The sequence below is a fragment of the Orbicella faveolata genome, unplaced genomic scaffold (assembly GCF_042242905.1).
Source record: "Orbicella faveolata isolate gen_17 unplaced genomic scaffold, um_ofav_v1 contig_46, whole genome shotgun sequence".
In the NCBI taxonomy this organism is placed as follows: Eukaryota; Metazoa; Cnidaria; class Anthozoa; order Scleractinia; family Merulinidae; genus Orbicella; species Orbicella faveolata.
The window spans coordinates 8,327,501-8,349,656 of NW_028301576.1; the positions used below are offsets into that span (position 1 = coordinate 8,327,501).

Consider the following 22,156-nt stretch of genomic DNA (forward strand, 5'->3'; position numbering starts at 1 on the left):
CAAAGCTGTTCACGTGACCATACTCTACTGTTTGTGGCCTTTGACCTGCAAGAGACCCAACCTAGATACTCTGGGAACTGCTTGTGCTCAGGTGCATTATGTGGCAGCGGTTATTTTGCCCAAAACTTGACTGAGATTCTCAGCAAAACTGGCGCAGGTTTCCAAGGAGCGATCATTTTAGAAACGGTGCTCAATTATAACGACACTCCCTATTCTCAAAGGCTCCCCGCGGGTTTCAAGGTCGGGTTTCCAAAACAGCACCAACAACTGTCACAAAATCAATTCAGAGGAGACTTCTTAGTTGTGACTGGTCGAGCACAGGATGATGCACAGCTCGTCAGCGGGATTACCAATGCTTTCAAAAAGAACGGTTAGTTCACGTTTGTGACCGGACGGGACTGAAGAGGAGCAGGGGAAGAGGGGATGGAGATCCTGCACTGATAAGTTTGTTTTGGGCCTTCTTGGAATTTTGTTCCGCCTTTTTATTCTTCTGTAGTGGATCCAGAGCTTCTCAAGACGGGATGAGAAAGGGAAGGGGTGTGGGGTGGGGGTGGTTGCGGCGGAGAAGTGAAAGTGTGCCCTGTATTCTTGCTCAATGAGAATGGGGGAATGGGCGGATTGTTACTTCTGACGAACTTTATCTAGAGATTATACGGCGGTGTGGATTGAATTTCAAATTCTTATGGCTTGTTCTTAACAGAAACCTTCAAGTCGCTCACTTTCACGCTAAAATATGGAGGGAGACCAAATGCCCGGAACCAAGGCTACAAGGAAGCTGTTTACCATTTCTGTCGCACAGATCATTTTCGTTTCTGGAATGCCGAGCCCTCGTTACCAGCTGTCTTTCTTACCGATACCGCGGGTTTCCGGGGATATATGCAACAGTGTCACCATAAGCATTGTGACGACATCAGTCATGTGACCTCAGCGATGATGACGTTTTTGAGGCAAACAGCTGACAGCTTGGTGGAAGTGGCCACAGACATGACAAATGAGAAATGTGATATGAAGAAAACCGATAAAGTTATATGACCTTTTTCTTCAAGCCGGAAGCCATAGTTAAGATATTCTGGTATATTAAGGCGTTCCGTGAAAACATGTTGATAACAATATAGGTCGAAATTTATAAAATATCTGTTGACGTACCATATAATACTAAGCAGGTGTCGCGACAAAAGAACGCGAGAAATTTAAATTTCATTATTAAAGAAAGTAAAAAAATTATTTCGATAACTTTAAAACATATTTAGTGTCCTAGGTCAATACTGGGATGGAAAAAAGTATTATTATAAGAATTGTAGACTAATACAGCTTAATATAATTACTCAGGTGATTCTAGAAATTCTCGCGCTCTAATTGGTCGAGAGTAGCGTCATATTCCGCTATAATCACCTCCGACTAATTTTCAAAATGGCCGCCTCGCGCTTTGTCGATGTCTCTCAAGAAGAAATAAATGTAATGAAAGAAAATGTTATTCCTCGGTTAATAAGATGTTTTTTGTATTGCAAAGAAGACAACTTTAATTCGTTTAATGTAACTGGTTTGCTTACAAACGGAGACGAGCTTAACTTAAACCTGCCGAAATTTGTTCGTCCTCTTTACTTCTTTTTTTGTCATCAGGCTTTTTGGCACTTCCATAAATGATTGAGAAGAAAATAAAAGAAAACGGTGAACAGTTTTGTATTTTAGTTTGCTACAATTTCAACGCAAAATGAAATCGGTCTAGACGCCGGTCTAGATGGGAAAATCTAGACCGCGGTCAATATTGATCTCAGCCAATCAAATTCATGAATTCCGTAGTTCCCAGTCCTTGTGTGACACAGCCATACAATAAATATATCTTATTATATGTTTTGATGTATAGTATCGCTGTATATTTTTACGAGTTGTGTCGTATTTTGACAACGAGTAAAAATATAAAGCGATACTACATGAGGGATTTATTAACCAACTGCTGTAGTCAGTAAATTTATCAGTGAAAGAGGGAGAGTGTCACAGTTTTGCGTGCGCGCGCCGATCTGTCCGGCAAACAGGTTTTCTACTGTACAATAACTGTACAATATCGCTGTTTAGTGTAATTTCCAGAGGTGAATATAAGAATTTGACATTCTGATTGGTCGAAAAGCTCATCATATGATGCTATATTTACCCTGCTTGAGCTTGGTTACTAAGCTCACCACCTTTGCCATCTCGATAAGTAAACATGACGGACAGTTGCTGAACGAAGTTTTCATTTATTCGAAAGACATCACTCCAAGTCCAGGATATTTGAAAGGATGGAGGATTTTCAGAACGACTGCTGTTGCCCTTGGACCAAGAACTCGCATTCAAGGAACTCGTAAAGATCTCGTAAAGAACTCATAAAGAACTCGTAAACGCAGTGGTTGCGTCGATCACCAGCAGGTCAGATCGATTGACCGAAATCCTACATAAGGGATAGCTCAGCGTCACAGAAACGTGCTTGTTCGGACATTCTTAGTCGTCCATTACTTTCAAGAGACGCTTCTGAAGTCAATAGAGACTCTAAGAACGGTGCATACTTTTGTTAGTGTGTATACGTTCTGGGCATCACGCAAGGCATGGTTTAAGGTTACCGTATACCTTTAGGGGTGTCTCGCGTGCAAGCGATGTAGCGCGTGCAGTTTAAACGGTAGATACCTAGACCCTTAATCAAATTAAAGCTTATAGAGCTGGCTATCAAACCATACCAAGAATTTTGAAATAAAATAAATTGTCGAAATTTTAACGACCACTAAATGCGAGCGCCCGAATCACTTTTCGAAAGCTACAAGTCAAAGCGAATTTTGTTTTTCGCCAATTTAATTTTTTCCTCGGTTTCAGGGCCCAAAGCGCTAAAAAAGCGTGTCTGTGTTTTGCCATATTTCATTACAGTAAGAAGTTACGGAAAATTTTCGAAACAGGATTTAAAAAATGTGGAGTGATCATACAAAAATCGCTCTCGAAGAAAAAATATTTCGAAATTAGCAATTCGCAGACACGTTTATGTAGTTTATATGTTAAACTAGCTAATGTCCAAATTTGAGGGCAATTGAACAAATTCCCTCTGAGTTATAACTCTTCAATGTGTCTGCTTCAAGTAAAAAAATTCATTCGAGAAAACAGCGCTAAGAAAAATCTTCTGCTTCGCAAACAAACTCCGCCCACAAACGCTTTCAACTGGGTTCTCAGATAACTGAGCCAATCAGTGTTGGGAAAGTTTACTACCGTTAACCTCCTGCTGAACTTAAGGTTACAGTATACCTTCAGGGGTGTCTCGCGCGCAAGCGATGTAGCGCGTGCAGTTTAAGCTGTAGATACCTAAACCCCTATATCAAATTAAAGCTTATGGAGCTGGCTATCAAACTATACCAAGAATTTTGAAAGAAAATGAATTGTCGAATTTTTCACGACCACTAAATGCGAGTGCCCGAATCACCTTTCGAAAGCTAAAAATCAAAGCGAATTTCGTTTTTCGCCAATTTAATTTTTTCCTCGGTTTCAGGGCCCAAAGCGCTTAAAAAAGTGTCTGCGTTTTGGCATATTCGATTGCAGTAAAAAGTTACAGAACATTTTCGAAATAGGATTAAAAAAATGTGGAGTTATCGTACAAAAATCGCTCTCGAAGAAAAAGTATTTCGAAATTAACAATTCCCAGATACGCTTTTGTAGTTTATATGTTAAAGTAGCCACTGTCCAAATTTAAGAGCAATTGAACAAATTCCCTTTGAGTTATAACTCTTTAAAGTGTCTGCTTCAAGTGAAAAAATTTATTCGAGAAAACAGCGCTAAGAAAAATTTTCTGCTTCGCAAACAAACGAGGTTACCAAGCCGATTTCAACGGTCGTTGGGTCGCAGATCAAACGACACGGAACTCTTCCATAGTTTTATCGTTTCACTGGGGACACGAAGAGCCGCCTGGCGTCGCTCGCAGGGCTGCGATTGTGTGGCTAGAGGATTGAAATGAAAGATCAACCTTTGCCCTTGAATTCTGCGGTGGATTTGTGGCCGTGGGTACATTTTAGCCTGGGATTTTTGACTTCGTTCGGCAGGCTGTTCCGACTGAGGTGTTTCGCCTTGTCCTCTCTTTATAAAGGGAAAATCGGAATTCAAAAAAGTCGCTTAAATCAAGTGCAATCGGTAAAATAACCACACCAGGAGCAAACAACACACGTCTGGAATAAGGTAAGCCATTTTTATTGAGAATTTTCACTTTTAACTACCTCCATGGATATCTTGTAGAAAATCCCATATAAACCCTTATAATTCGATTCCATATTGTGTTGCTTGTGTGGTTCATAGAGAGAGCTTGGGGAGCCTGTGCTGTGCGTGGTCAACTGTGCGTGGATAATATTTCGATGGGTCTCAGTGAGTCCGACGATTCGTCGATATCGGATTCATCGGAGTCTCTGTCAATATCCCTGTTATTGCTGTCAAGTTCCCAAATTTTTACAGAACCTATCTTTTCTCTTACGTCGAACTTTTTGCCCGCTTTTAATATACGATAGCGCTTTATCCACGTGGCGAATTCTCGCTTCTTCGCTCATTGATGTATTTTCCTTTATTCTTCGCTGTTTCCGATTTTTCTAACTGGTCCATTTTTTTAATGTGGCATATGGCATACCACGTTTCGCGTAGTCAAATTCGGTTGTTATGTAATAGTATATGCCATATGTCACGTTACGCTGAATGTTCGCATAAAAGTAAAAAAAAAAAAAATGATAACTCCTCGTATTGAGAGCTTGGGTCGCCTGTGGGTGTAAGTACTTTTCCTGACTTTGTTATTCCAGAAATTTTAAATGGTCAAAAGAACATGATATACTCCTAGCCGGAGAGATGTTGACAGTTGAACCCTACAAATTTAAGAGCAGAAGCCGCGAGAATGGGCAGGCGTGGGAACTTATTGCATCAAACCTGAACGTTGTCCATGCACCACGTTTCCGAATGTTACAGAAGTCTGTTAGAGAGCGAACAAGGATTTTGCTGAAAAACTATAAATTAATAATAAGAGAAGAGGAAAAGGCGTCAGGAGTTGAAGTTCCAGAACTTTCAGAACTTGATGTTGCTTTAGAAGAAATAGCCGAGAAAGAACAAGCAGCACAAGTAGAGTTAGATCTTGAGGAATCAGCTAAAAAGAGTGAATTACAAGACAAAGCAAATGCTGAAGAAATGCGCCTTCAAGTTATGGAAAAACTTAAAGAGAGTAAGAAGTGTAGGGAAGCTTCTGGGCTGACAGCTACTGATCAGAAACAAAAGAAAGCAAGACGTAGTGGATCAGAGACACTTGAGTTCATGAGAGAAAAACTGGAAAAAGACATGAAGATGAAGCAAGAAGAGAGGGCAGAAAGGCGATCTGAGCAGCAGAAAATTACAGAACAGATGCAACTGCAACAGCAGATGCGACGTCAGCAGATTCAAGACAAGTTAACAGCTTTTATGCAAGGAGAGCTGATACAATGTACATTTTCCCTACACTACTTAAGCCGACCTAAAGGTTTTTTTTAAATCAAGAAGCTTAAAGTAATTAATTATGTCATTAAATAGCCATTCAACAGATGTTCTAACTTCACTCATACACTTGTTAAACTGCTGCGTTTGAGGAGTTAAGTGGGCATTCCTAAATGGACCCTGCAAAAGCCCCCTTAGTGGGAATGCAGGGTCCCCATAGATGCACAGAGGCTGCCCAGCTGGCGAGATTGCATTCTGTTGCAGTTCCCTCAAGAAACCAGACTCTGTCAACGTACTTGCATCATGTTTTTTTTGCTTCTTCACCATGGTGATCAATATGGACGACAAAATGTTTTTATTTAACAGATTAACACTTTTCCTCAATGGGAGGGAAGGAGCACTGAGTGTGTTGTTAGACCCATAGACCATTGACATTCAAGTACTGGGGAAGTAGTCAGAAAACAATATTTATCCGTGGGGTTCTGGGGGTCGGTTTAGAAATCGGTCTTACAGTGCCGTCTATGAATCCGAAGCAGTTGTCTAAGGATGCTCCTTTTGCCGAAACTGCACCTGTGTACATCTGCAGCGCAGCGGGGTTCAGAATATCGTTATTCCAGATAGTTATCTTGTGATGGTGAGTATTGTATATGTAGCCTATAACCTCGTTGGTAATCATGCCCAGGACAGGAACTGGTCTGCCGAAACGATGAATAAGATCTGAGTATCTACAAGGGTAAGCAAGCCTTTTAAGAAGTATGCAAAGTCCCTCCGTTCCAGTGAAAACCGATCTCTGATTGCACTTTATTAGAGGAGGGATCTCTAACACCTCTTCTAATCGCAGAATATGTCGCTTCTCGAAACGAAGTTCGGCAATACACTTGGCTTCGTCCATATCGTCGAGGTTGAACCGGTCGTATGCATCATAGGGAAAGTCAAGGTTTTCTGAAGTGTTAAGCTCATTTAAGACCACAAATTCCATGTCATCCAACCATTCTTCACAGTACCCGAACAATAAAGTTTCTCGGGTAGCCCTAAGAGACGCCATACTTAAAAGGAGAAGCTAAGACCACAGTGGAATAAATAGTGTCGTCTTCAAGTTTGCTTAGCGTTGTTTTTCCCGCCAAAAGACGTCGACCTCGACCCAGTCTCCAGCGCACGCAGCAAGCGTCCACTGCGCCGTCGTCGTGAGTTGCTTAAAGTCTCTAATACCACCTGTAGTAGCTACATGGCCGGTGGCGAAGTGCATTTAAGTTTTGCGGCTTCAAGCCAAACGCACTCAGTTCAGCCAATTAAGCTTATGCCAAACTGTCAATCTAGCAATTGTACAATTCATTTCAACGCTTACAAAGAAGCTTATCGAACTTTCCTTTCATGTCTTTTACAAATTTTGAAACTCACATGGCAAGATTTTGTAATTTCTAGCCAGCTTCGCTTGATTTATTGTATATTTTCATTGAGAGAAAATAAAAGCCATTCAACTTGTAAACGCTCGCGTGATTGTTTAGACTGTTTTGGTGCCATTTTTTTGTTTCATCAATGAAAAGAGGGAGAGTGTGACAGTTTTGCGTGCGCACGCCGACCTGTAGGGCAAACAGGTTTTCTACTGCACAAATAACTGTACAATATCGCTATATATTTGTACCGTTATTTGGACGGTATTCGCTGCAGTTGGATAATAAACAGCGATACTACACACCAAAACATCTAATATGATGTGTATAGTCCCCTCGACTTCGTCTCGGGGTATATTCACCGATATTCACTTAGCCTTCGGCGAATAATTGTTAATTACTACTAAGTCTGCCGGCTCTTCTGGTACCACCAAGTTACAAGACAAGATACGAAGGGGTCTTGACAAGAGATCTGGAGAATTTCACTTCCTTGGCTATATGTTTTTTACGATTAACATTTGTTACGGCTAACAGTTAAAATTTCCAGTTTTTACTCCTAACTGCTCAATTTTTGGTCTGTTTTACGGCTAACGGTTAATCCTATTGAGACCTTCAATTGGCAAAGTTCTCCAAGAATCAGCATCGAGCCACTGTAAGTGATCAGCTGAAGGCAAGCTAAGATCAACGGCGTTAGTTAATAATAATTAATATCTTTTTTCATATTGTTTGAATTAAGCAGATTGCGGAATTCAGCAGCTAACAACTGCAGAAGGAGAAATTACGACACCGCACTACAACACAGAGTACCCTAACAAACTGGTTTGCGAGTGGATTATTTCAGTAAACGCAGAACAGAAAGATCTCAGGCTCAAGTTCATGGCGTTTGAATTGGAAGAGAGTGTTGACTGTGCTGCAGACTATGTTGTTATACGGGATGGGAAAGACAAATCAGCGCCGTTGATTGGTAAGAAGGGATTAAAACAAACAAACAAACAAACAAAAGTTTTCAAGTTTAATTTTGAATTTCTTAGTTTGAAGATTTTCAATGTTCCACTATGATTGTTTATCAGGAAAGTATTGTGGGAAGACTTTACCAGTGCCCGTAAATGCCTCAGCCCAGTCCCTGTATATCATGTTTCACACGGACGAGCTGGACGCCTTCAAAGGTTTCAAAGCAGAGTGGGGTTCAATTTATATTGGTACCAAGAGGTCAACAGGACCACCTACCATCAAAGCAGAGTGGAGTCCAACTTATAATGGCACCAAGAGGTCAACAGGACCACCTACCATTAAAGCAGAGTGGAGTCCGACTTATAATGACACCAAGAGGTCAACAGGACCACCTACCATCAAAGCAGAGTGGAGTCCAACTTATAATGACACCAAGAGGTCAACAGGACCACCTACCATCAAAGCAGAGTGGAGTCCAACTTATAATGGCACCAAGAGGTCAACCGAACTACCCACCATTAAAGCAGAGTGGAGTCCAACTTATAATGGCACCAAGAGGTCAACCGAACTGCCTACCATCAAAGCAGAGTGGAGTCCAACTTATAATGGCACAAAGACGTCACCAGGACCTACACAAGGACCACCTACCATCAAGAGTGCTGCACATGGTAAGCTTGTTGCTTTGTGAAAAATTGTGATGTAACTGATTTCGTGGCTAAAGCTAAGCTGAAAAGGTCAAAAACTGGAATCAAACAAGGTAAAGAGTTGGAGGGGATCGAGTTTAACTCCTGACACCAAGAGCGCTACCCTTCATTAGAATAGTTTTGAAAAAAAAGAGTTATGAAGTTGTTTCTTCTTTTTCTAAAAAACTGATGAAATCACTGAACGTAGAGTTCAATTTATTATTGGAAAAAGGCGAAAAGTAAAGGTACTTGTTGTAACAGAATGTGACCTAATACATGTAGTACATAAGTAATAATTAAAGAACTCCCGGATCTTCTTCCTTCGGGTCTAACGCAACTGACTCGTGTTCTGAGTTTGATCTTTTAAATCTTTAAATCCCACCCCATCATGACAGAAGAAATGAATTCAACATTTGTCAACAAGCGTTATCATATAAACACACGAGGAGGGAAGCAATGGTGGAGAGAAAAGCTGGCCACAAAAGAATTAACTTACAGCAAACTCAAAGTGTTTTTAATAAATTCCGAGGTTGCAGGCCCTGCATTAACTCATATTTATATTGTTTTTGTTGACATGACAGATCACCATCCAGTAATATGGCAGCTGATTGGATTTCTTGTACTGACATCATTGGCGTTCGGCCTGTAAGCCTTGGAAGCCACGTTTTGCTTTTTTGTGTATCATATTAGTTCAACAAGATGAAAGCGGAGACAGATGTGAGATTTTAACCTCAGCGAGGAACGTTAACAAAAGGAAATAAGTTATTAACACTATATAATCCTGGACCTCAAGACATAGCTATTTTCGTGTTCAGTGTAAAGCCTGGCAATTGCTTAATTTTTTGTTTATCGGTAAAGTAATCAGTACAATCTAAGGAACTCTGAATTTGTTGTACCCCCTCTAGCACAGTAAGGTATGAAAAGTATCCTTATCGATGTGTCCCTGCACATCAATATAAGAAATGCTCGAGTAAGCACAAGAAAGCAGTGAAGTTTATTTTTAAGTAGAGCTGATTGTATTTTATCTTAGTTGTAATCAAGGATTACAGTTTAGTTTAGTAGTGTTCATTTATTTTATACAAGATGGATGTCTTTCTGGTAGCTAAGGAAACAGCGAGAACTTTCTAAGTCTTTAGACTCTTAGCCTGAGGGCTTGCCCTTTCCTTTCACTCTGACTGCACTTTATTGTTAACAGTACGGAATTGTCTAGTGGTGAAATAAAAGATACAAATAGCAAGTCTGTGGGGGAGATTAATGTTTGCTGGACTGGAAAAAATAGTTAAATATCAAATATGAGATAAGTTACTGAAATTAAAGTGCATTACTAGAATAGAGAAAAATGGTATCTAGTCTATGTTTGAGATGCTATAAGGCCATAATGGTGCAGTAGGGACATTGGGGATTGTTTAGCGGTAAATACCGCGTATTTCCTTAACAAGTGGTCCACAAAGAGTCTTCGAACTGAACGTGCCGGCAAAATATGCCACCATTTAAGAACTGTAGTAACCCACTGACTTCCATAATGGAATATTTGAGTACAACTGATTCGTGATTTAGTATACTTAAGCGCGTCAGTTTCTTATCGAGCTAGAAAAATATCAACTCTTAAAGCTAAATATTGAAACGAGTTGAGAATATCAACTTCTGGCATGATTCTTTTTCTACACAAATTCGTATGCCAATTAGTCGAAATATAAGCGATGTCGTAAGCAAAGGTCATTATCTGAGAAACAGTGGTGGTGGCACGAACTGTCGCACGAATGTGCTGACAGTTTGCGTTATGCACGAATGCTTCATGAACAGCATGATTTATGCCAATTTTCAATAACGGGTCAACAACAATACAGCGAGCTGAGTAGCAAATCTACTTGTATGCCAGAAGACATTTCATCATCAACATGGTCACAAAGATGGAGAATGGTTCCTTGATGTTCTTGTTGCTTTTTCTTCTCACAGGTGCGTGGGGTTAAACTTAGCAAGGCTGTGTACTGCTTACATTGATCTTCAATGGCGCGTGCAAATGAAACGAAACGGAGCCAAAACAACTAAGTTTCCGTTAAGCTTTCATTCTTTATAAACTAACAGTCCAACTGCAAGGTGACAAATCTTAAGAAGTAACTAATTGTGAAGACCTAATAATCAGATCTAGAACAGATCAAGACTAAGTGATCCATGTTTCCATCTGGACGCCAAGCTGATGACAGACACACTGAAGATTGCGTATCGTTCATGAAAACGAGTTTATGTTGCCGTTAAAGTAGTATTTTCTCTTTGGGCGAGTGGAAGTCTGTCAACTAAAAGGGTTGTGAAAATAAATAAGCTCTTTCGGTGTATCACTACTTTGGGAGCTTCTTCGGTTCTAGACTTTATTACTTCCCTCCCGCAGGGAAAGAAGGCAATAAAGCATTACTAAGAGGAGTGAAGTACCTCAACTCGACGTAGTTTTCAATATTTATTCGTTACGCCTAATTGGCAGCTTTGTTTTATTACTCTCGCTTTCCGGTTTAGTTTGTTTGACAATATCACCGCTAGTGGAAGCCAATACTAAGACCCAGTCTCTACGCTCGATACTGAACCACTTCACCGACACAAGAAATGTTTATATCGATCCTGTTGCCAAACAGAGAGCACGCGACTTCATCGTGAACATGTTTAAGGATCACGGATTGCACACGTGGACTGAGGAGTTCCCTAGTAACCAAGAAAAGGTAAACAAAGAATAGCTAAAATAACGGAGAAGCGTTCTCAAGTCGAAATACTCGTTAAAAGAATTTTCTGAGCTCCCAGCGGGAGTCGAACCCACGACCTTCAGAATACCGGTCATGGGTTCGACTCTCGTTGTGGGCTCAGAAAATTCTTTTTCTGAGCATTTCAACTTGAGAACGCTTCTCCGTTATTTACACTTTATCCAAGTCACCAATCCATTTATCAAAGAATAGCTTCTCATCAAAAGGCAAACACAAAGGAAAATAGATCAAGCACTCTAAATAAAATGATTGACAAATTTACTGCAGTTTTGATAAACTAAAAGAGCCCATTTTTTACTGATTCTTTGCAAAACCATGAGGCTACTGTGCCTCTCTCTCCGTCTCCACGACTCTACTTTAAAGTGAGGTAAAAATTCTCTAATTAGAAATTGGCTCTGATTGCAAGACAAAATTTGAGCTACTTTTGAAATAGGCAAAAGTTCACATTTTCTAAGTTTGCGAAAAATCTGCCTGCTAAAGCAATTCGAACATTTTACAGAATATTTAATATGAAAGTTGGGCTTTTCTACTACCTCACTGAAAACGGTAGTTACAGCAAAGTGAGTGCATTGTTAATCTACTTTTAAGAGGCACTGTTCATTTGTATTAAAAGTGATTTAAGTATTCCGCATTATGTCACATGACTTGACAATCTTCTCAGAAGAAGTAGAACTGATTGCAGCAATAACAAAAATGACTTTACTATTTGTTTTCCATTGTAAACCAAACATTTTCGCCATTTACTATCGTTTTTGAGGCCCGTGAAACGATGCTGGTAAGGATCGACCATTAAATTTATGTAAACAGGTTCAAGCACACGGGCTTCTTCCGATGAAAATTATCTGAAATCTGTTATATTCTGTCTAAATTAAAACTGTTTGGCTTTTTCAATGCGCGCACCTGTTTGGTGGGTAAGACTGACGCCGTGTTAATTATTTAAAAGTTCCCGGGTACGTTTTGTAAATATGACAAACCAATCTATAAGTAGGTTATGAAACAAGAGAAGATCAAGGTAACCACCTCTATTTCATGTAAATAATTAATTATCACAAGGGACACGGTGATCTGTTCTCTTTTTCTTATGATTTACAATAATACGTAAATGCATCTCTTTGTACAGTTGTTATATTTTTAGTATCCAGGAGTGAATGTCATTGGTAGACTGCCTGGTCGCTTCACCGGAACACGTGACGATAAAATGGTTTTGATTGGTTCCCACTATGACACAGTGCAGACCTCTCCCGGTGTTGATGACAATGGTTCCGGAATGACCGCTTTACTGCAGGCTCTAAAGCTTATCACCATTCCGGGTAATAAAATCGTTTTTGATTATTTTTACTTTTTTGTTTGTGAAGTAAGCTATAAAACGAGTACTAGAAATCAGATCAGTTATCTGGCGTAAAGAAAGAAAGCTTGCGTCGGGACAGGTGGTCCATACCACTGGAGCTTATCCCGGTTTACGTTGCATTAAGTGACCAGGTGTTCAGGACAATGTTCAGTGCAAAATTCTCATAGTAAACATCTTTAAAGCTTTCCTGAAGAGTATAATTGAAATGCACCAGGAGCCATAATCGGGGACGGAGACCGTAAGTCTTGGGATCCGCACGCACCTATGATATGGGACAATTTTTCTATTTTTAGAACAAATTGCGCCATCCTGACGTCATATATCCGCGTGGATCCACGCGCATGTCGGGGCTCTCGCGTGGATGTTGTCACGTTGCGTGATCAAATGGTGAGAGTTGAGAGACCTTGAGGGATTGTCTTGCGTATTTTTCGCAGCGATGGCAGGGAATAAGGCAGGGAATACGAACCAGGGCGCCTATATGTAGTTTTATGCTCTGAGCTAACGGAAAAGGTGGGTTTTTCAGGGTCGAAAACAAGACTTCAATCTCGCGCTGGGAATGAATAATAAGATCTGCTCACGCTAGTTGTAAGCTTACGCGTATGTTTTTGCGTTTGTTCTGACTTAAGAATATAGCAAGAAAACTCTCTACTCTGGTATCGAGTTAATTTGTGAGTTTCTCAGACAATGCTTCATCATAACAAAAACCTGTTTTGATGGTTTCTTATTGTTTCTGCTTGTTTGGTGAGTTTGCAAAAGTTTTTGAAAGGAAAGTCTGACGCGTACAATTAGCTCATTTGCATAGTGCAGCTCGTGCACTTTCAAGTCCGCGTCGGTGTTTTCAATTGTCAACAAATCTTGACAAAGATTTCTTTCGTTATCTTTTGTGCTGAGATGCTGCAACAAAATTCACGAACGCAAAAAATGCTACTAACATCATGTGTGTTTCTTCAACATAAGCATAGTGAAGTTTTACACTGCGGAAATGAAAATAAACAAGGAGTTTTGATAACTCGATCAACAAAATCGAGATCGTTTTTCGAAGTTGATTAAAGAAAGCGTCAATGTAACTTTACTGATTATTTCTGCTTTATTCACATATTTTCAGCTTAGCTTTTAATATGTTCTCAAACATTTATCAATCTTAAACATATTTAAAAACTATAGAGTTATTGTTTGAGTGCGATGTACGTTTTCACACGAAAGTGCAGCGCAAGTACAATTTGTCATGTTTACTGACTGTACAAAACAAGCATCGGCGGGCGCTCTCATTCATCGACAACAGAGAATTTAGTGGATTTTTACACGAATAAAACTGAGCAGTATCTACGGACATAAAGTTATTGGGCCTTGACGAAACAGCAAGCGTTGCTTACAATTCAGGCGAAACTCAAACTGACCAAACTAGCAATTATTTTGTTTTACTTTTCAGCCGCGATAGACTGGCAAATTGCTCGCAAGCGTGTGGCAAGAGGAGCTAGGAAACTATGAAGTCCTAAAGCTCTGCTATATCTAAATATATCCAGCTGGTTTGTTGCTGTGTAATGGAAAAGCTGTTAATCTTGAACATATGTGAAATTTAAAGTGGAGTAATGTACAGCTCATGCAAAAGAAGCATCCGTCGGAACACAACTTGGTCAGCGATATATATAAGCTTGAAGCGGAACATACCTAAATTCGACACTGTCTTACTTCACTCAAACTGGAGCAGCTTACGACGAAAATACTTTAGAAAAATTCCAACAGACGTAAACGCATTGAGTTGTGGGCCAAAAACATGAAAAATTTCGGGAATTTCGGACGCCATTTCCCCCGCGCGACATCTGCAAAAATCCTCGCAGCATGTACGCGCGTGTGCCTTAGGCGATGGCGCAATTTGTTCTAAAAATAGAATTATTGTCCCATATCATGGGGACAACCCCAATACTTGAAATGGCGCGCGCTTACGGTCTCCGTCCCCGATTATGGCTCCTGGCAATACTTAAGGTTACAGTATACCTTCGGGTCGGCAATTTTCTTCAAATTTGGATTTTTGAGTCAAAATAGAGGTAGAAGTATAATCTCTAATTTCTGAAAAAATTTTTTGAAAAAGGCTAAATATTGGCGGAGAAATGGCGGTTTTACGTTTTCACCGGAAGTAAAAGTTTACCTCTTGATTGACAGCCCTATGGCGCATATGTAATCAACCGAGACGATTTTCGCGGGAATTACCTATATGGATGTCACGAATTGACTACTCAGTTGATCAGCATTGTTGTTCCGACTACCCAGCATTTTTGATATTAGGCGTGTCTCTATTAAGTTATAAGTAAACATAGACCACGTTTAAACCATGGACCGGTTCGAAAAAGCGAAAACAGCGAAGAACGAGTGAAAATACATCAATGAGTGAAGAAGCGAAAGTTCGCCACGCGGATGAAGCTATAGTCATCGTATATAAGGCGGGCAAATATTCGTGGTGAGAGAAAAGAAAGGTTCTGTAAAAATTTCGGAACTTGACAGCAATAACAGGGATGCTGACAGAGACTCTTCTGATGAGTCCGATATCGACGAATCGTCGGACTCATTAAGACCATTTGAAATATTATCCATGCACAGTTGCCCACACACAGTTGCTCTCCGCGCTGTCTTTTGTTTGTTTCCTTCGCTCAGCCACTCTAGCGTTCGTATCCTTTTTAGTCTTCCCCATTTTGCCAGACCAGCTTCAAGAAAAACCGAGCTACAGAAAAATTATCTCTCTGCCTTCGGTTCCTTGAGCGCATTGCGAAACACAAGAGTTTTTTAGAGATTCGCGCGTAAATTTCACCAGGCGGTTAACGGCAGTAAACTTTCCCTGCACTGATTGGCTTAGTTACCTGAGAACCCAGTTGAAGGCGTTTGTGGGCGGAGTTTGTTCGCGAAGCAGAAAATTTTTCTTAGCGCTGTTTCCTCGAATAAATTTTTTCACTTGAAGCAGACACTTTAAAGAGTTATAACTCAAAGGGAATTTGTTCAATTTCTCTTAAATTTGGACAGTGGCTAGTTTAACATATAAACTACAAAAGCGTGTCTGGGAATTGTTAATTTCGAAATACTTTTTCTTCAAGAGCGATTTTTGTACGATCACTCCACATTTTTTTAATCCTATTTCGAAAATGTTCTGTAACTTTTTACTGCAATCGAATATGCCAAAACGCAGACACGTTTTTAAGCGCTTTGAGCCCTGAAACCGAGGAAAAAATTAAATTGGCGAAAAACGAAATTCGCTTTGACTTGTAGCTTTCGAAAGGTGATTCGGGCGCTCGCATTTAGTGGTCGTGAAAAATTCGACAATTTATTTTCTTTCAAAATTGTTGGTGCAGTTTGATAGCCAGTTCCATAAGCTTTAATTTGATATAGGGGTTTAGGTATCTACAGCTTAAACTGCACGCGCTACATCGCTTGCGCGCGAGACACCCCTGAAGGTATACTGTAACCTTAATAGAATAGTCTAAACTCATCCATGACCTCGAAGTCTGTGATAGCTATTCACGGACACAAGAACGCCGAAAATATGTTACAGAGCAACTGATTCTTAAAAAAGTCGCCATTTTGCTTTCAGACAAACGCAATTGTTCACGTGACCATACTCTCCTGTTTGTGGCCTTTGACTTGGAAGAGAGACAGCCAACTTTCAATGTTAGCTGCTCGGTGTCTGGGAACTGCTCGTGCCCAGCTGGATTATGCGGCAGCGGTAATTTTGTCCAAAACTTAACTGAGTATCTCAACAGCACTGGCGCGAGTTTCCAAGGAGCGATCATCCTAGACACGGTACTCAATTACAACGACACTCCCAATTCTCAAAGGCTCCCCGCCGGTTTCGACGTCGCATTTGCGCAACAATACCAACAAGTGTCACAAAATCAATTCAGAGGAGACTTCTTAGTTGTGATTGGTCGAGCACAGGATGATACACAGCTCGTCAGTGGGATTACCAATTTTTTCATAAAGGACGGTTAGTTCAAGTTTGTGTCAATCAGATATAAAGAGGAGCAGGGGGAGGGAGGGGATGGAAATCCCGTACTGACAAGTTTGTTTAGGGCCATCTTGGTATTTGGGTTAGACTTTTCAATTCAGTAAGTGATCCAGAGCTTCCCAGGAGAGAAACAGATAAGAACGGAGGCCTTGGCAGGGGGGGGGGGGGGAGGGATGAGGGTGAGGAAGTGAAAGTGTGCCTTGCATTCGTGCTCGAAGAAAATAAGAGGGGGAAGGGGGGGATTTTCCGCCACTTGTGCCTTGTATGTTTTTTTTTTTTTCTTTGTACTTTAGGTGGTACGGTCCTCAGCGTTCTCCTTCCCGGCGCCATTGTACGTACAAATTGTTACCTCTGACGAACTTTGATTTCGGTTTACCTGCAATTTTGATTAAATTTCAAACCGTTACTACTTGTTCTTAACAGAAACCTTCAAATCGATCGCCGTTTCGCTAATATCAGGCAGACCAAGTACCTGGAACCAAATCTACCAGAATGCTGTCTACAATTTCTTTCGCTCAGACCATTATCGTTTCTGGAATGCCGAGCCCTCGTTACCAGCGGTCTTCCTTACCGATTCCGCGGATTTCCGGGGATACATGCAACAGTGTTACCACGAGAATTGTGACGACATCAGTCATGTGACCCCGGTGATGGTGGAGTTTTTGGGGCAAACAGCTGACGGCTTGGTGGAAGTGGCCACAAACATGACAAGTGAAAAATGTCAAACGAAGAAAACCGGTAAGGTTATGTGACCTTTTTCTTCAAGCCAAAAATAATTTTCATTGCTTAAAAAAGTCAAAAAATTATTTTAATAACTCTAAAACATATTTGATGTCTTTGGACCATACTAGGATGGAAAAAGGTATTGTTATAAAAATTGTAAACTAATATAGCTTACTACTAAGTCTCCCGGCTGTTTCGGTATATTACTACCAAGCCACAAGACAAGACATAAATAAGTCTTGACAATAGATCTGGAGACTTCCGCTTCCATGGCTAAAATTTATTTACGGTTAACGGTTAAAATTTTCAATTTTTACTCTTACGGCTAAATACTTGGCCCGTTTTACGGCCAACGGTTAATCTCTGCTATTGGCAAAGTTCACTCTCACAGTGCCTCTCTCCACCCAGGGGTATAAATGGGTACCGGGGAGTTTAATGCTGGGGGTAACCCTGTGATGGACTAGCATCCCATCCAGGGGGGAGTAGAAATACTCCTAATCGCTTCATGCTACAGAAACCGGGATAAGCTCCGGCCTGATGGGCCACCTGGCTCGTATGCGGACTTAACCTTTTTTATTGGCAAAGTTCTCCAAGAAAGGGATCGAAGATCAAGAAACAAAGACAAGTAAGCTGCCTGCCTGAATCAACATCGGGCCACTGTGAGTGATCAGCTGAAGGCAAGCTAAGATCAACGGCGTTAGTTACTAATAATTAATATCTTTTTTATATTGCTTGAAATAAGCAGATTGCGGAATTCAGCAGCTAACAACTGCAGAAGGAGAAATTATGACACCGTACTACAACACAGAGTATCCTAACAGTCTGGTTTGCGAGTGGATTATTTCAGTGAACGCTGAACAGAAAGATCTCAGGCTCACGTTCACAGCGTTTGAATTGGAGGAGAGTGTTAACTGTACTGCAGACTATGTTGTTATGCGGAATGGAAAAGACAAATCAGCGCCGTTGATTGGTAATGATAAGAGATTAAAAAATATATTTTCAAGTTTAATTTTGACTTCCCTTGTTTGAAGTTTTCCAACGTCCCACTATGCTTGTTTACCAGGAAAGTACTGTGGGAGGACTTTACCAGAGCCTGTTTATGCCTCGGCTCAGTCCCTGTATATCATGTTTCACTCGGACGAGCTGGATGCCTTCAAAGGTTTCAAAGCAGATTGGACGTCAACCGAAGCACCTACCATCAAGAGTACTGCGCATGGTAAGTGTGTTGCTTTGTGAAAAATTGTGATGCCACTTATTTTCGTGGCTAAAGCTAAGCTGAAAAGGTCGGAAGAATGAAATCAAACGAGATGAAGAGTCGGAGGGGATCGAGTTTAACTCCTGACACCAAGAGCGCTACCCTTCATTAGAATAGTGTTGGATATAAAGACTTATAATGGCACTAAGAAGTCAACATGTGATAACAGGTTTTTGGGCCGCTTAAGCTGTTATCCTTGTTACAACAATGCAGAGGGAAACACGCTTGCAGCGATGGAGGTGGTCAGACTCCTAGAGGACGCGGGATCTGTTACAGCAAAACAATCCAACGGGAAGACAGAGAATACACAGTTCTTGGGTCCAACAGTAGAGTTTAATCCACCAAGGTTCTCGGAACGTACCCGAACATAACCCGAATGTAACCAAAGAATATTTTACAAGGCACGACTATTTAAGCCGAAAGCACAATTCTAAAGGATTACGTAAAGCTATTAAAAATTCTTAACTATACATTATCTAATACATTTCAGAAAGCTCGATTGGCTATAACGGAATTCATCGTTTACAATATTAATAACTTTCAAAACAATACAGGTAGATAACAGTTTAACAAGACTATCGCAGGTGGCAATTACAGTTCAACGCTTATTACAGTTATGTTCCCACAACAAACTAGCAGGTGTCTGTTACGGTCAATGAACTGGAACAGTAACCTGTAACTCCGAAATGCAAAACGAACTAAAACAAATATATCTATGTTGGATTTCTATATTTTCCGGCAGCGAAAGCGAATATGTAAAACGTACTTAATTATCTAATTTTCTCTCCTCACAAACAGGACCACCTACCATTAAGAGTGCTGCACATGGTAAGCGTATTATGTTGCGAAAAGTTGTGATGGAGGCGACTTTTGTGGCTAAAGCTAAGCTGAAAAGATCGAAAAACCGGAATCAAGCAAGGAAAAAAAAAATCATTTAACTTAAGTTAAAAAAAAAAATCACTTAACTTAGGGTTCAACTTGTTGGAAAAGTGCCACAATTTTGAGGTATTTGTGAAAATTCACTTGTTTCTCGCGAAAAGCAAAGGTGCATGTCAACTGAAAACGATTTTTCGACGGGAGGTCTGATAAGCTGGCCACCAAAGTATTAACTTACAGCAACACGAAAAAAGTCCGAGGTCACATGCCTTGAATTAAACTTACGTTTATATTGCTTTTTTTTCTCGTGACAGATTACCATCCAGTAACGTGGCAGCTGATTAGCTTTCTTGTCTTGACGTCATTGGCGATCGGCCAGTAAGCAACGGAAGCCCCACTTTGCTTTTTCTTATAGTTTTGAGTACTAGTTCAAGTTGCTATAGTTAGCTTACATCTTGAAAACAGAAGAGTGCTAGGTGGATATGAGATTTCAGTGCAGTGCTTGATTCGCATAAACTATAATTAGAACGTTAGGTTCTTTTTTACTGGTGTCTGAAGTAGACCTCGCGAAAATGAACCTCTACGAGAAACGTCAGCAAAAGGAAAAGAATGATGCTTAAGAAAATTTGTATTATTCAACGTAAGCTGAACTTGGTAGGTTATCTCTTCTTAAAGATTTCAGTCAGAAAATAATCAATTACTCGTTATATCTTCAAAGTAAGGACATTTGCTCTATTGGTAAACAAATCTTTCTCGTGTCAGAAGATCTTCATCACGCTGGTGAAAATAGTTTCTATTCTAAATGCAAATAAGTATATCTGAATTTTGCAATTTGCCTTGTTTTGATCTTACGTACTTAACTAACGCTAAAATCGAACATTATGTTAGCCTAATGCAACAGTATATTTTATACTGGCAACATAACATGCAATACTCTAATAAACTAGAATTTTTCAACGCTGTTAAGAACTATTATGCACCCTCCTCTTATTTAAGCCTAACAAGCAAGCTAAGCTAAAGAAAGGAACTATCAAAATTTAAGATAGGCACTCACAAACTAATTAAGGATTGAAGCTTGTAGACATGACCAAATTTCAAAGGTGAACAGACTCTGCTCTATTTGTGAATCTTATCAAATTGAAGATGAATTATTGTATTAAATACCCTATTCTATGCGATGAATTTTAAAGGCGCTACGTTACGACCCGCGCAAGTGCGTTCTCGCAGTTGAGATCCAAATGCATCCGCCATCTTGAATTTAATGGAGTTGTGAAATTTTGTGCGAACTTAGCCCTTCTTGGTCAAAGTTATTTCGTCTTTTTGTCTCGTTTGCCTCTGGACAATTATTTTCTGCCTATGATATTGTAACGACGAACAGTAAACAAGTACGACGTCTTAAAGCAATCCACGGCAAACACACTGTGAAAAATTGTTTTCTTTTTCGAGTCTGAGTTTTCGACACATCCAGAGGGTCTGGGTTTTCTGGGTCTTTCGAGATCTGCGTTTTCGAGACACCGTGTTAGAAATGCCTTTGGTCGCGGTCGACAAAGAACTCATCCTGAGCCGCGACAAAAAATCTGTGTCACGGTCATGATTGTAGGAGCCAGAAGTTAAGGAGAAGCTTCTTCGCAAGCACAGATTTCATTTCACAAAGTGCAGATTTCATTTCGCAATGCTCAGATTTTCATTTCACAAAGAACAGATTTCATTTCGCAAAGTACAGATTTTTAGTTCGCAAAATACAGATTTGTTTTAGACCAGTGGGTCTTCGGTCTTCGGTTTTGGGTGTTCATTTTCGACACAATGGTTTTATATTCTGCATAAAAATTGAATTTAGCAGAATTAATCGAATCGTAAGGATATATCGATAAGATTCATAATAGGTTATATCCTGTTAGTTTAGTTTTAGTTTGCAAAAGCTTTTTCAGCACTGTATGTATTTTCGGTCATGCAAATAAAGCGAGTTGTTGTTGTAAGCCGTTGTAGAAATAGAATGATCATAAATTATCTTAGCAATTGAATGCTGTGTTCATGCACGGATAAGGCTAAGACATATTCGTTCGTTATATTTTTTGTTCAGCCCCTACTCTGCAGTTTCACGAGCCGGTACACCAATCACGTTCCTAGCCCAATTTTTTCCGAGAGAGGGAGGAATTTCAAATACTCGAGCTGCTTACTGGCGTTGTGTGAGTTGGAACGGGACGTCCTTTGAGTGAAGTGGGATTGGGTTATCAAACTTCCGTTAAGACCAATATGGGGACACGCACGTCTTTCTTGTAAAGGCTAACGTCGGACTCAGACTTTGTCGATGCTCGCTGAATCGTGAAATATTAGATCGACATTTAAAACTCAGTGCTTGTGATTATTCCTTAAAGGAACAATCCCGATACATTAAGGACCTGTTTACAAGGAGGGAGGGTTACCCTAGCAAGCGGGTAAACCCTAGCTGGAGGGCAAAAGATAGCCCGGGTTTACAAGCAAAATTTTACAGGTAGGGTAACCCTACAACCTGGGACAACTCAATGCGCGGTTACACTCAAAAGGTCTGGAAAAAATTAGAAAGCTAACCCAGGTAGGTGGGTTAACCCTACCTGGAGTGTTTGCAAGGGAAAAAGTTAACCCGCCTGCCAGGGTAACCCTAGCACGCAGATAGGGTAACCCCGCTAACCGGGTAACCCTGGCTGCCTTGTAAACACGATGAAGAAAAAAAGAGGAAATGTGTGAGTGCTAGGGTAGCCCGCCTTTT

The 22,156-nt window shown here is 40.4% G+C and overlaps 3 protein-coding genes across 4 annotated transcripts in view; all 3 read left to right on the top strand.

Moving 5' to 3' along the window:
* The window catches only part of LOC110050877 (uncharacterized), a 24,141-nt gene extending 14,434 nt beyond the window's left edge, over nt 1–9,707 (top strand). The window contains exons 4-8 of the mRNA XM_089277823.1: nt 1–370; nt 701–1,016; nt 7,571–7,800; nt 7,907–8,455; nt 9,052–9,707. The exon at nt 1–370 is cut by the window's left edge and continues 5 nt beyond it. Coding sequence (XP_089133949.1) covers nt 1–370; nt 701–1,016; nt 7,571–7,800; nt 7,907–8,455; nt 9,052–9,119 — 1,533 coding nt within the window. The 3' untranslated portion in view covers nt 9,120–9,707. The remainder of the gene's footprint in view (nt 371–700; nt 1,017–7,570; nt 7,801–7,906; nt 8,456–9,051) is intronic.
* On the top strand, nt 4,834–5,502 carry LOC149098234 (uncharacterized). The gene has a single exon (XM_089277885.1). It carries the CDS (start codon nt 4,834–4,836, stop codon nt 5,500–5,502), a length of 669 nt encoding a protein of 222 aa, XP_089134011.1.
* A 476-nt stretch (nt 9,708–10,183) lies between the features above and the next one.
* Nucleotides 10,184–21,386, top strand: LOC110050879 (uncharacterized). Of its 2 annotated transcripts, XM_089277818.1 has the most exons (9): nt 10,184–10,426; nt 10,979–11,178; nt 12,353–12,527; nt 16,143–16,535; nt 16,980–17,294; nt 18,025–18,249; nt 18,343–18,495; nt 19,333–19,362; nt 19,725–21,386. In XM_089277818.1, the coding sequence occupies exons 1-9, from the start codon at nt 10,369–10,371 to the stop codon at nt 19,790–19,792; spliced, it is 1,617 nt and encodes a 538-aa protein (XP_089133944.1). In that variant the 5' UTR covers nt 10,184–10,368; the 3' UTR covers nt 19,793–21,386. The 2 variants fall into 2 exon arrangements, with proteins under 2 accessions (XP_089133944.1, XP_089133945.1); XM_089277819.1 differs by lacking the exon at nt 19,333–19,362.
* Nucleotides 21,387–22,156: the final 770 nt, after the last annotated feature.

Coding starts and splice junctions, on each gene's coding strand:
- LOC110050879 (XM_089277818.1), top strand. CDS start 10,369: ATGGTCACAAAGATGGAGAATGGTTCCTTGATGTTCTTGTTGCTTTTT. Junction 10,427..10,978: donor GTTGCTTTTTCTTCTCACAG/GTGCGTGGGGTT, acceptor TTTCCGGTTTAG/TTTGTTTGACAATATCACCG. Junction 17,295..18,024: donor ATGTCAAACGAAGAAAACCG/GTAAGGTTATGT, acceptor TGAAATAAGCAG/ATTGCGGAATTCAGCAGCTA.
- LOC149098234 (XM_089277885.1), top strand. CDS start 4,834: ATGTTGACAGTTGAACCCTACAAATTTAAGAGCAGAAGCCGCGAGAAT.